This window comes from Leptinotarsa decemlineata, unplaced genomic scaffold (assembly GCF_025532065.1).
Source record: "Leptinotarsa decemlineata unplaced genomic scaffold, Ldec_3_MD MMD2_tig00026299_RagTag_RagTag, whole genome shotgun sequence".
Lineage (NCBI taxonomy): Eukaryota > Metazoa > Arthropoda > Insecta > Coleoptera > Chrysomelidae > Leptinotarsa > Leptinotarsa decemlineata.
In genome coordinates, this window is record NW_027412676.1 from 4,642,049 (window position 1) to 4,657,366 (window position 15,318).

At 36.5% G+C, this 15,318-nt stretch overlaps 1 protein-coding gene across 2 annotated transcripts in view; it reads right to left on the reverse strand.

The window, feature by feature from the left end:
• LOC111507316 (cilia- and flagella-associated protein 53) overlaps positions 1-15,318 on the reverse strand; it is a 50,784-nt gene that overhangs the window by 13,187 nt on the left and 22,279 nt on the right. For both annotated transcript variants that reach the window (XM_074180737.1, XM_074180736.1), the window contains 3 exons: positions 8,229-8,391; positions 2,874-3,054; positions 326-681 (listed from right to left, as the gene is read on the reverse strand). In XM_074180737.1, coding sequence (XP_074036838.1) covers positions 326-681; positions 2,874-3,054; positions 8,229-8,391 — 700 coding nt within the window. The remainder of the gene's footprint in view (positions 1-325; positions 682-2,873; positions 3,055-8,228; positions 8,392-15,318) is intronic.

Genomic DNA, 15,318 nt, shown 5'->3' on the forward strand with positions numbered 1-15,318 from the left:
AGTTTTTCAATCTCCACAGAAGTTTTCGATTTAATTTAGGTAAATGTTTTTCTTAGTCATAATTGAATTTTTGTCACTTCGAATCAGTAACTGCTGACAAGGATTTTCGCTTGATGTTTACGAAAAAAATCAATAATTGTTTAAAATATTACATCTACAATCTTCAAATTTCTATGAGATAATGGCCATTAAAATTACATCTATTCATTTTAAATATGGTAAGATTCATAGTATGAAGATAGTAACTTGAATTCTTTATAACAAATTTAAAAACTCAATGATCGCAGTTAATAATATACGTTCGTTTGAATTATTGGGAACTCACTTTTTGCAACTTCATTTTCGCTTCTGCCAGTTTACATTTCGCCTCATCCTGCTTTCTCTCAATTTCTTTGCGATGTATGTTCAAGAGTTCATTCAACTCCTTTTCCTCTTTCTTCCGTTCCTCTTCGAGTTCCTGTAGATGTTTTCTGTAGAGGGCAGCCTCCCTTCTGTATTGAATTGTGAAATCCTGAACGGCTTGTTTCTCTCGTTCTATCTCTATCTCAGCTAGCTTGGTAAAAGCTTGATCCACCGAGTCCTCTTCCTGTTTTCTTTTGGCTAGTAGCTGTTCCTGATTGGCGATTTGTTCCAGAAGTTCTTTCGCTGTTTTATCTCTTTTTCTTCGTTTTGAATCCAAACCTGAGGGTATGAATGTATACTTCAATAAGGTATGGATTCATTAGAGAATGAATGAAAATTTCGTGAAGATCAGAGTAGCTTAAGTATTAAAACAAGTCGCTTTGGGAAATCATCTTTAACCATTTTCTAGAAAATCTTCTCCGGACAGAAAAGTGAGGATCTCTGGAAGGGAGATCGACTGGCAGGCGCTGGTAAAGTACCTCGGTTTTTAAATAGACCGTAGGCTCTTCTGGAACCTGCACATCATAACCGTGAAGGCAAAGATCGAGGGTCGGATCGAAAGTCTGTACCCTCTGATCAATAGACGATCCAAACTGAGCCTAAAAAACAAACTGACTATTTACAAAAAGTTGTTCAAGCCTGTTATCATGTACGCCTCAGGCGTCTGGAGAAAATCGGCTCCGTCTAATATCTACTTTCTGGAGAGATTGCAAAATAACTTGATACAGATGATTGTGTATGCTTCGTGGTTCATACGGAACGAAACCATCCGCAGAGATTTGCAGCTGCCTTCCATTCAGCAATCCAGTCAGTGAAGGAATCGGCGGGTGAACAAAATCCTTCATCCACTTACCCCCGCCAGGCAGGGGTTCACCGTGAAGGGAGGTACTGATGTCTGAGGACATTCATGTCACCATCCCATGATCAGTTTTGACCCGTTTGCTCTTCTGACAAACTCCAGTTGTGAGGGTAAGGAAAGTGAACTCATACGCTCATTTCCCTATCGATGTCGACTAACTTTTATTCAACTTTTTTAGTCGTGAATTCCATCGTTAGGCATATTCATTTAAGTAAGGTACTCCAATTTGCTCAATATTTCTTGATAGAAAAACTAGCCTTTCTGAAACTTTCTGAACAGATGGAACAGATAAATAATTATCTGATAAGTAAAATTTTCTTTTCTTCATTGAGACGGGATTATATAATAAACACACAATATTCAACTTTCTGATATTATATACAGTTTCAACTGCACATCCGTAATTTGCCCGATTCCTCTGAATAAGGAAAAAAAACTTTATTATTAGTCAGTGGACTATGCTTGAAGACTGGCAGTAAACAAATCTAAAGAAATTAACTTTAAACGTTCAAGCCAGTCTCGAATATACCTACACAGTAGGTTGAGACTGGCTGTGAAGATTCCTGCACTGACGCCTGTCGGATATAATCCAACCCTTCGTGGTATTAGCCAGGGGAGTACTTGTTTTCTGATAGGCGTTAGGCCATTCAACCTACTGTGAAGGTATATTCGAGACTGGCTTGAACGTTTAAAGTTAATTTCTTTAGATTTGTTTACTGCCAGTCTTCAAGCATAGCCCACTGACTAATAAGAAAATAATTGTAAAGGGTTTGAAGTTCAACCTGAATTCAGCTTCTTGAAGGAGACTTACTGGGATTTCCTTTTACATTTGCAACCATCTATTGCATTTAAAATAGAACAGAAGTGAAGCAAGTAATGCATCATTTGTTCCTCACTACTCAGCAAAACATTTCCAAATGATTATGAAGTTATAAAGAAGAGACGACTTTAAATATCAAATTGAACTCGATTCAATAAGTGAAACAATCGTCGAAAGAGCATAGAGAGTATCTTCCCGTATTTCAAGAGGAACAACGGAACCGAAAGTTGCTATCCGGGAGCTGAAGGATGAACAGTGTCACCAATTTGAATTCCAAATAACAATAACAATTCTACAAATACCTATAGAAGAAAGTTTTTCAGCTGGGTTCTAGAATATACTCGCTATTTTGTACTTTTCCAGATCAATTCCAGAAGCTCGAAAAAACTATGTAATAGATAGATCCGTTTAAATATGGAAAAATAGTAGAATGTGAATATTCGGTTTCATTGAGCTGTAATTTTCTGGAGACAAAGTTGAATCCAACTTTGAATCGAACCTTACCACTTATTTTCAAACTCAAGAATGATTATGATTGAGAAATACTAAAACATCAGTTTCCCAACTGAACCTTTCTCGAAATCAACAAAATTCTTTGTTTTCTGAAAATTCATGTTGTTTCTTCAAACAGGAAGGCTCTTCGCAGAATGAAGCTTCAATTAGTTTTCTCTGAGAGAAATTATAAAAACTCTCAATTTAATGAAATCGTTAATGAAATAGTTCAGATATTTCTAGAGGAGGTATTTTTGGTGCGGCTGTCAACTTGTTGATCGTAATAACATGTATACCAACCCTCTATTTCTTCCCTTCGCAACTGTTCGCGTAACTTTTGCATTTCTAGTCTATCTTCTTGAGCTACTTTTTCTTCTTCTGCTTTCAACAGTTCCTTTCCTCTGATTTGTTTTTCCCAAATATTCTGCAGATCTTGTTGATTTTGCTTTCGACCAATCACTTCTTGTTGTTCTCGGTCCGTCTGAAAATTATAATTGATTTCAAAATAGAAGCTTTCATTCATCAATATGCAAATCATACTGAAACTCAAGAACAAAATAACTACATTCAATTCTGAGAGTTGATGAATAATAATTATTCATTTATATATACAAATTTAACAGGCAGAAAAGCAACATAGTACTAGTATAAGAAAGCAACATTTCACATAACTCACTGCTGGACTGATACACAGTATTCATATTGTTGGTGAATGAAATCTCGAAATATTTATCTCTCCCAACTAACCTACATCGTAGGTTCCGGTAAATGTCTGCTGGAAAACAACTACTATATCCCCGGCTAATACCACGCTGGATATTGAATTATATCTGACAGACATTTACGCAAGATACCTCACAGAGGTAAGTCTCACATACGTTTCTCGTTCATCCAGCAACAGGACCATGCGTATATAAATTAAGTTTTTCGAAAATATAGAAACTATTTTGAAAGATATTTTTTATTTCGACAATATTCTAATTTTTCTTTTCTTTATGGACAAAACACAAGCACTACAGAATAATCCTTAAGGCGTTCTCAGAGCGGTGCCTGTGCGGAAGTAGCGATTCACATTGGATTTTAATCGTTAGAAGTTTATTCCACATAAACGCAATTCTCCAAATGAAAGAGTTCTTAAACAGTGAACTTCGAAGTGTACTGAGTTGAGCCTCAAAACTCCAAACTATCAAGGTTGCAAGTGATGTTCGCGTCTCCAATCAGGCGAATGGCTCTTCTTTGGGTGGAATCCGCCGCGTAGCGGCGGAGCTTTATACATGAGAACAATACTCCAAAGAAGGGCTGATCTAAGCTTCAAAAAGCATCAAAAGTTGTTAAGGTGTGAACAGTTTTCTGGTTCGGAACAGTATTTCAAGATTTTGAGAAGCAACCTTTGCAATTCCAGCGACATGATTGTACCAAAACATATTGGTTTCCATGTCAACCCCAAACAAACTTATCTGAAATGTCTGTTCGATGCTTGGGTTTTTGTGGCATTGCATCGAACCTGGTTAGTTTCACCCCAATTCGAAATCACTTCAAGATCCTCATGGTGATATGCAACCTCCAGCTACCGGTGAAGATGTGCATCCGCAGACGATGTACTGGAATCCAACTGGAATGATGAGACAAGTGTGTTATCGTCAGCAAAGCAATATATTGGATTCTCCTTTTTTGTCAATAAGTCATTGATATACACTGAAAAGAGGATTGTAGACAATAGGAATCCATGGGGAACACCAGCGTTGATGGTAAAAGTATTTGAGAGATATCCATCGACGGCCACTTGCTGGAGAGCCATCCACAAAAATGATCCGACAAGCAATAGCATCGAAGTTTGGCCAGCAAACACTAATGCCACATGCGTTTTTCCAAATATTGGTGACATACGACAGAAGGTTGCCTGCCTGTTGATCTTTGTTTCCGAAAGCCATATTGATGATCGCTCAAGATGTTAAAGCCTTTCAAATATTCAAAGATATGGTGATTTGACGCTTTTTTCATGATTTTTGATATTACTGATAGCCTCTTTTTTACGATTCAGGTCAACATTTTCGGTAACTTTGTATAGTCTTCAGGAAGGAATGTCTCATGATTTTCGGAATATCACCTTGCTTGCTAACATAAAACAGATGAAACAGGAATATGATCTTAATTGATATCCGATAGTAATCAAATAAATCTGACGATTGTGTCAAATAGAGATTCATATGTATCAAAAAAAAATTTAATTGAGACAGAAAACTGTTGTGAACTTGCACAAATATCTGAAGGATATAATCTAATGTCTATAGTGGTACTAGTTCCCTAAGGACCTTCCTAAGTAGTTGTTTTTCGGCATGCTTTCATCTGTGTAGGAAGGTTGAGAGAAGTCAATGTTTTGAAATTCCATTTTTTTTTCGGCACGGTGATTAGATTTATGTTATTTCTGTTTAGGTTTTGGTGTATGGAACACTTTCTTTACAATATATATGTTTTGGTAATTTGGGTTGGGAGTCTATGAAATCAGTCAAGTACTAGACGGCACTACTGCCTGTTCTAGATTGAGTAACTCTTCGAAACCGGCCTTTGAGTGATCACTTGATTCGTTCCATTGGAGTTCTGCTGGTGGACGAACGAAATGCATATGCAAGAATCTTTTCTGTGAGATCTGTGAGAAAACAATTTAACATTGTTATCAAATTCCAAGAAATTTGACTCTAACATTCCATTCATCATTCTAGTCTTAGTTCTCTAAGTAATCAGAAGTGACATTGGGATGGTGACCAGTGAATAGCTTCCTAAGACCCAATTGCGAAAAGAATCTTCTAACTAGCAGAACAAATTGTCAGGTTGCATTCTTTTTAACTAGTTCAGCGACACTTTTTATGCCACGCCAGAGGCGCCAAAATCTTGTCTCTCCCGCAAACATTTCTACACAAAATCCCTGCTTCACTCCTTCAAGATTCACACCCTATGCGTAACCGACACCTCAACCAAGAATCCTCCCTACATTTCTGGCTACAACACAATCCATTGTTCTGCAGATGCTCTCTCTCGTGGCAAAGCCATGGCCTTGCCCACAAAACCCACAACCTGCCTCAAAATCTTCAGGAATCAGAACCCCTCGCAATCAATATCCCTACTAATTCTGGCCATATGACTTCCTTCACCCTATACAATCATGTACACTAGAGCCTTCTTGGAAAAATTGTTGAATTCATTTCCACACTCCCCAAAGCCGCCTTTCTTTCAGGGGACTTCAATGCTGATACAATTTTAATACCCAAATTTCAATCCCAAAGAGCGCCCACTCCATTAATGTATGAATACCTGTTTCAGGAACCAACCTTTCTGAGCCATTGGTCATAGATCATATCCTATATTCAGAGAACCTTGTCGATATTGTCGTTGACGATATTTACTTAGGGACCACTCCCTTTTTTAAAGGCCGAGCCTATTATCCATGTATCCCCAAAACCTCATAATCATCTTTTTAAAAATGAAAAATTCATCGACAAAAATTTCTTTCAAAACCATATGAATCAAAACCTACTACTCTTATATATGCCCACCCTAATGTCAATCAAGACAAATCTACTCACAAATAAACAAAATACAATCATTTATTAGCGATGCAGATAATGCAGCTACGCCTGCAATGACTAGAAAACTAGAATAAACACCACAATCACCTCTCCTGGTAACATTACTCCATAACGCACTAGAAACCTGATACTAAAACAGAAGTGAACAAATAAACGCATGCATATGTCTCTTCATAAACCAATTCACACAAAAAAATATGGAAAGAGGAAATAAGCCAACTTGGCTCTACAGACTCAACAGACACCCCAGCCACATCCCACTGGACCCAAAACGCCTACTCAGAGAGAGCTCCACTCCTCAATGGAATCTATTCATTCTGGTAAAAACATCGCTCCTGGGCCGTAAAATTCTAGAAAACCTTCCCAACACTATCCTGCCTTACCTCAGCTATATCTCAAACTGCTACCTGGAAACGAGCAAACACCATTACACCATTCCTGAACCACATGAAACAACACAAACCTCAAATCCTACAGACCCATCAGCCTCCTAAGTTGCCTAGGTAAACTACTGGAAAGACTACTAGCGAAGAGGTTTAACGAATTCCTCTACTTCTTACTAGACATCTCTTCTTGACGTATCAACGGTTGATACGTCAAAAAAAGTACTTCAACTACACCACTGAAGATGACTGCCGCAGTTGCAGCTGAAACGTTTGGAGATTGTAACCAAAAAAGACCACGGCAAACCCGAAAAACGACCAAAACATTGACGTCAGCCGTGAAAGCCTAAATTCCTATAGAAGATATATTATTGTCACTCAGAGATACAACTTTGTGACAAAAGCTAAGCCGGATAAGAGCTATTGTGAAATTGCGATCACTGGTACATTCTTGTCTGTTGGTACTGATTGACAGGCTGTACGAGTCCTGGGAAGTAACAAAATAAGTTACTGTCGACAAAAAATTTGAGTGTAGCACTATGCAGGAATTCACCACCTCGCCGCACCGTTGGAATCCACTAGCCAAGGCCTCCTTCGACGTATTCGCGTCACCAGGACCGAAAACATCTACAACCTACGTAGCTTTGCCACTGCACCGGTAGCTGAGGGGAGGCCCTTAAACACCCGTGTGCCTGCGGAGGCTTTTTCATAAGGCAGATCGAGGGGCGAGGAAGTGTGTTGGTAAGGTTAGGAACTCGTAGATAAACTTTTAATCCGACCAGTCACACCCCTTCTGATACACTGTAGTTCAAAAATAAGGATGTACCGTTGAAAATACAAACAATTTTTCTAACTTACGGAAATAGCTTCGAACTGCCTAAACCACAATAGTATTGGGATCACAATATGCCGCAGATAACCTAAAAAAGTCAGAACCTCCACTGTCTCAGAACCAACCGGTTCTGGTCTGGAACCGGGAGCCAGTTTCGGAACATAACTAATACTTCTACAATGAAAAACATTTTTAATCGAACACTGGCTCGCCGTAACGGTGAAGCAAGTATCAGAAAGCACTGCAGCACTATACTAACGAGGAATAATACTTCAAAACAGATGTGTAGGAGAACACTCGATTGATTTCAGTGAGGTCTTTTGCTGGACAAACGAGAAGTATCTGCAAGAATTTTCTCCATAGGGAAACTTGGAAAACAATCTGTCGGAAATAATTCGATGTTCCGTCATGGTGTATCAGTTGTTCTACAGCAGGCATCTGGCAAATGCTACTGTGTAAAAAAGTTCAGAGAGGTGAATGTTTCGATAGATCAGTTGGTTCATAAAAATACTACCGCTACTTCTACTTACGATTCCATTATCAGTGAATGTTTTGCATGGTCTTAACATATTGTTGTGTAATTAATAGAAGCAAAGTCAGCAATATCCATCACAGTGTTACCGCGTGCGAAAATATCAAATATTTCACAACGAAGCCGTAATGCAACTAGATTGCGAATCAATTCACTGCAGATGAAAAAGAAATCGCACAAGGAGCGCCATGTTTAGCGGTACGAAGTTTACCGGTTTAGTTAATTCTATGAATATTTCTATTAAACTCCAAATAGAAATTTAGACACGAAAGTTTACATATAAACTTGCATATCAATCTATCATGCATAGGACATTTTTATAACCTTTGCTTGCATTTCTTTGAAAGACAAATCATGCCACATCTTATCCAGTTCTCTCTCTGCCTCCCTTCTTGCTTCATTATCTCGAATTTGTTGAAGCTGGCAATTTTTGGTCTCGATCAGATGTTTTTTGATGAGTGATGGTCGAAGTTCTTGACATCGGTCTCTAGAAATTATTCATTTATGTATTTATTGAAACACATCAATCGATATAATGCTTTCGATGAATTTGCGAAGAATAAAAACTCAAAGTCGTCTCCACAATGTATTATCACCCTCGGATGTTAGATTGGTATAACCATCAATCAGTACATATTTCCAACCTATATAGGTTGGTTCCTATATAAGTTCATCATCAGCTAGTTATTGAAAATTCTGGAGAAGTAAATATTTTATGAAGAAAAGTAAATTGTCACATGTTAACAATGAAACAAAAGGTCACTATGACATGTTAATCATAATGATGAAAAAACTATTTTTTTAAGGTAGTGAAAAGAAAAACTGAGAAATTTATAACATCATATTTCTCAGTGATTGAACTATGGGCGGCTTGAAGCCTTTTAGTTTTTATACTTCGCAAATCTACTGCACTACAGTTTGACAAATAATGGACTTCCACCACTCTTTTTATGAAGCTTATAATGGATCAAGAGAAATCAAACCTAATTTTCTTGACGAAGCTTTGAGTAAATATTCAAAGAAAAGTTGTTTTACTTCCAAGTATTCTAGAATCTCTATTTGATAAATCCTCAAAAACTATTAATTTCCTGGTAATGAAAAAATGTGTTTTTTAATTGTACTTATCTATCTGGAATTGCAGTGAAAGGGTAAGTTCCTACATAAAGTAAAATAGATGAAATCATCATGAAATATCTTTATAGTCTTTCACTCCTTCGGAGTTATTACTCTTCGACTTTTTAGAAAATGAGGTGAAATAATTGAAGTCTTCCAGAAAAATACGACGTCATAGAAAATAAGATCCTATTTTTATTTCATCTTCTCTTTTTCTTGGAGACCTAGATTTTTGAGATCTTGACTTAAGGAAAATTCGATATTTAGAAAAACAATTCTAATGAATTATAGTTCTTCTACGGCCTCATAATGAATCGGGAAAACCCCACTGATTAGATAATAGCAAAAAAAATATTTAATGTTGTATTCAAATTTTGAATGGTAGCTGCATTTGGAATATAAATATCTACTCTTTTAGATGAATCCAGAGAAGATATTCTGATAGAACTGCGGTAAAAACGGAACTAGACAGGTAATTTGAACAATAATAAAAATGTTAACTATTTGCAAATATATTCTGATATACTTATACGATGTGTTCACATCTGATATAGAAAAAAAGATGCCAAAAAATAACTTGACTGAAAGTTCAAACGATATTGGGAAATGTAATAAGGAAGGAAAATGTTGACAGGACGACTCAACTGCAAATTATATGGTTGAAAAATAGGCTGAAAATTCAAACTCATACTTTAATATCCTCTTCATGTCTCAATGTTCTCCAATGGTGACAAAAATTACTCCTGTTGCGCCCAAAACTGTCTCAACATGAAGCACATTCAAATAAATCTTTAATTTTTTTCAATCTGAGATACTCGGATCTGATATTCATTCATAGCATTGCACAAGAAATATGATAAATATAATTTTTAGTTGAGTTATTCTAAAATTTTCAAATAGGTAATTTTGAAATTACGGAAACGCGTATTCCTGAATAGGTATGCAACCATAATTTCAGTAATATATTTGGAACGATGAATAGTCAGTGGCTTACTCTAAAAAAATTACTCATATGACATAGGTTTCATACCAGAACAACACTTATTAATATTATATTCATATAAATATAAATTTGTTTATCAATGCTTTAGAGACGTCAAAGTAATAAGCGAATTACAAGGCAACCATCCGTAATGAGTCTCGTTAAGTTGGTCGCCTACATTAAAATCAATTCTTCACAGAAAATCAATCAAGTTGTCAGTTTTCGAAGTGGATATAATAAATTAGAAAGTAAAACATCTTTTCGTCACAATTGGAACATCGAAGGACAAAAATATGATGTGTGATATTATCATTGTGAATATTTTTCAGGGTTAAACGTGAAATGTTCCGCAAATATTTGAAGTTTAATTTCATGAAATTTCCAGAAGAAATAATGGAAATTGTATATCTGAATGGATAATAGTACAATAACTTTGATAACAATAATGATGGTGATAATAATTTTTGGTGATAATAATTCATCAGTAAACATAAATATGGAGTGAAGTATGTGGGGTACCTACATTATATTTTGATGGATGAACTGATACATTCACTGAACTTGAAACCCTATGTGTGTGTAAAGAATAATTGGAGAAAAGAATAATTATGACAAGTTGAAAAAAAGATTCAAAATACTTGGATTAGGATATAAAATGAACATTAAAATTCAGAGTTTTCGTGTAAATAAAAACACTCCAATAAATTGATACAATTAAAAGAGTAACTGAATAAAGCACATTAAATATAAAATAATCACTGAAAGTAGAATTTTTTTCAACTCATATAATTTTACGTACTTCTTTTCTTTCTTTGTTAGAAATATTTTCAATTGATTTTGGAATTTTTTTGAGGGAAGGTTTAGTTTCCAAAGTTTCCGGCAGGTAGTTGACTGTTTTGTTCTTTGTTTGGAATACCATACCCATTCTTCTGTCTCGTACTGTAGAAATGGGTAAGTACTTTTAGTTTTTCTGTGTTTGAATATCAAGTGTGGATCTAGAAATATACCCGAATATTTTTTTTTAAGTTCAATATTTAAATCTTGTGCAATGGTCAAATCAAAGTGGGGAAAAGAAGTTTCAAGATCACTGGATGGTAAGTAATATGTTTTTTTAATATTCAACGAGAGAACTCTACTGTCGAACCATTTCTTTGAATTTTTCAGGTCATCCTCTGCTTTGACTTTCAAATCATACCAATTTTCAGCTGTGTAAACTATCACAGTATCATCTGCAAAACTAAGTGTTTGTCCATCTTTTTCCTGCAGGGAGAGGTTATCCATATATAATGAAAATAACACGGTGCTTGTCATGTTTCCGATTTATACTTTCTAATATACACACATCGGAAAAGTCTAGGGATATTTTTATAACATACTAAATATCATAAAAATAAATGCATGAGGTCGTTTAATTTCGATTAAATTGGTACACTCGACCACCCTGTAGATTTCTATGGGTTGAACGAAGCCTGCAAAAACGGTAACTAATCTTTTATCAAGTTTTTTACAAACTGTAGGTTTTCGGCTAAAATGAATAATCTGAGTGTCGAGTTTGTACATTCTATGCAGTTCTTGCTCAGCAATTGAACTGGAAATATTGTGTTTTAACATGGAACGCCATCACTTACCATTGGCTGAGATGATTAGAGCTGTAGGGCTTCTTCAAGGTGGCATGCGACAAAATGATGTAGCTCTTCTTTCGGGGGTCTCCCAAAGTGTTATCAGTCGATTGTGGCGGCGTTTCCGTGAAACTGGCAGTCCAGTCGAGCAACATCCAGGGCGAGTATGCGCTACAACTGCAGTTCAAGACCGATTTTTGGTCTTAACCGCAAGAAGACAACCGACAATCACAGCACCTGAGTTGGTTAACGTGTTGCAGCAGACGCACCAGGTAACCATTGGTCGTGATACTGTCAGAAATCGACTGCATGAAGCAGATCTCCACAATAGAAGGTCACTTAGATGTCCACCTTTGTCGAGAGGCAATCGCGGTAGAAGATTAGAGTGGTGTCAAGAACATCAAAACTGGGATGCAAATGATTGGGCCTCAGTTTTGTTTACAGACGAATCCAGATTTGGATTTCATCCAGATTCTCGTCGAGTAAGACTGTGGAGACGACCTGGAAATAAAGAACGTTTGAGACACGTCCAGGAAGTCCACACATACAGAGGTGGTACAGTAATGCTATGGGGCGGAATCATGATCGGCGGCAGAACCGATCTCGTTTTTCCAAATCGCTTCCTCACAGCTCGACAGTACCTCGACACCATTCTTCTACCTATCGTCCGTCCGTTTGCTGGTGCTGTTGGTGAAAACTTCCACCTAATGCACGATAATGCTCGTCCACATGTCGCGCGTCTAGTGACTGACTGGCTCACCAACGAAGGAGTTGATGTATTGCCATGGCCAGCACAATCACCGGACCTGAATCCCATCGAGCATGTGTGGGACATGCTTCAACGAAGAATTACTCCGCATATGGGGAACATTCACACAACGTTTCAATTGAGAGAGCTTTTAATCGCTGAATGGGCAAATGTACCTCAACAAGACATTGACAATCTCATTTTGTCGATGCACGATAGATGTAAGGCCGTAATAAACCAGCGTGGAGGCCATACTTTGTACTGATTCCAATTTTTTTTGTATTATGATTTTTTTTCGGGGTGCCAAAGAAGAGCCATTATTTTTTTTAGTTTTGCTTATATGCGCACTCAGTATTTTTGACCATTTAATAAATTTTGTTGTAAGTTACATTCGTTTAATAATCACCCGTCAACTTTTTTTTCCCTAAAGCGATCTAAAAAAAAATTATTGCCATTTTAAAAAATATCCCTAGACTTTTCCGATGTGTGTATATTACTCAAATAACGTTTGAATAGTTCTAGGCTGCACCCCTGATGCCAATGTCATGCAGAGTAGTCGAAAGTATGCCGTGGTAAACGGTATCGAATGCCTTTGATGAATCTGAAAACACTCCTTTGGATGGTACTTCCTGGTCCAGAAATTCATAGACAGTATTTGTTAGCGAGTGAACTGCGTCCTGTGTAGACTTATGTTCCCGAAAACCGTGAAGCAAACAGGATGCGGTATTTGTTTAGAAATTCATTGAGTCTATGTTTAATGATTTTTTTCTATTTTTTCACTGAAAAATTTTATAAGTGAGACCGTTCTGTTGTAATCTGTAGTATTTTATCTATCTTCTCCTTTATGTACTGAAGTGAAAACTGATAGCGTGAGAGCATCAGGGAAATGAACTAGTTCGAAAGATTTATTTATTATATAAACCAGAAGAGAAGTAATAATATACTTTGAAATAATTTTTAGTGTTTTCGCTTTCATGCCATCATATCTTGGAGCTTTTTAATCGGTTTTATTCAGCTTGTCCTGTTTGTTTGGGTTGAATTTAGTAATTGAAGTTTGACCACCTTGAATTTTTTTTTAGTTTAGTTGGTGAATTGATTGTTGAATAAAAACCATATTCGACATTCTTTCACGAATAAAACATTCAGCAATGAAATGTTTTAGATCAGTGTTATATATAGTGACCAAATCAGGAACTTTGTTGACGGCATACTAAAAAACTTTATTATTTTGTTTCGTTTTTTCTGCACTCATGAGTTTTCAACAATCTGATAGGTTCAACATTCAAGATTGATAAATCTGCCAAAACCGATGCTTATTTATCTATTGAAAACACATACCAGAACAAAATTTTCTAATGTGATAGTCGACGCATGTTTTGTTATCGTTTTCAGAAGACTGAAACTAAATGTTACAGCTATGTTAGAGCTTTCATATAGACCTGGACGAACCATCAGCTTAAGTAATGGGTGTCAGTCACTTTGAAATCACCTTTAGATCCTCATCAAGATTTGTAACCTCCTGCTGCCGGTGAAGATGTGCCTCCGCACCCGATGTCCTACAATCCAAATGGAATGACGGGATAAGTGTGCTGTCATCAGTAAAGCTATGTATTGGATCCTTGGTTTTTCCAATAAGTCTTTGATATACAATAAAAAGAGAGTTGGAGACAATATGGCTCCCTGGGGGAACAACAGCGCTGATGTTGAAAGTTTGGCTAGCAAATCCTCATGCCACACACGGTCAAAGGCCTCAGAAATATCTAGCGCAACAACTCTCTCCATGTTTCACGATTGCGTTGTTACAAATATGGATGACATAAGAAACAAAGGTAGCCTGTTGATCTTTGTTTCCGATAGCCATATTGATGATCGCTCAAGATGTTAAAGCCTTTCAAATATTTAAGGATATGGTGATTTACGGCTTTCTCCATAATTTTTTATATCACTGATAGCAAAGCGACTGGCCTATAGTTAATTAACGAACTTTTCTTGCCCTTTTTGGAAAAAGGCTGAGCGCGAGCATCTTCCAACAATAAGAAAAAACCCTTCCTTGTAAGATAGGTTGAAAAGTCTGCAAAATACTGGTGCAAGTTTATTGGCGCACTTTTTAAGTACGATGACGGGCACTTCATCAGGACCAGACGCCTTGTTGATATTAGGCTGTTTCAAAATCGCCTGACTAGACGTTATTGAAAAGTAATTGTTTGGAATGGCACCTTTGTCGCTGTTTAAATATCTAATTCCATTATAAAAAATTCCAAACATTTTTACTTATATTGTGTTTATTTCTTGTAACGTGTTATAACGGTCCACTTTTTTGACCAACATGAATTTTGAATACATTATGGAAATTCATCAAGTATCGATCGATTTCATCACATATAATTTTTGTCGTAATCCGCCTGTCTTTCGGGTTACCCAACATTTTTTGAAGGGTACGAGCAATTTTTAAAGCCAATTTCATGTTCAAATTTTCGAAAATTCGTATAATTTTTTTGGTTATTCGAGTTTTATGAACTTGAGTCTTATTCTCTCCGGAAATCAAGTATTAACAAAGATACTCTCTAAATTTTGTTTCCTGATCTGACTATGTTTGTAAGATATTTTATATGTTTCCTTGATTTCTATTTTTTTTTTCTTTCTGATAGCATATCCTTCTTTGTCTAAAGACAACATGTTCAGCCTATAGACAAGAAAATGTAGTCCCACCATTTTTGTTGTGAACAGTTGAGGGAGTTGTTATGGATATATCTGAAAGTGGTAATTCTCTTCCCATATACATTAAATTCCAAACCTTTTTCGGCGCTTCTTATAACTAGAACATTCAGTAATGGTAGCAGTGGAAAGTAATTCAACTCTTGTCTTGCTTCCATTTCAGATTAGCCATGAAAAGAGACAATGGGTTTCTTATTGCCGTACCCTCCAGCTGCTTGTAGAAACAGCAAACTGAAA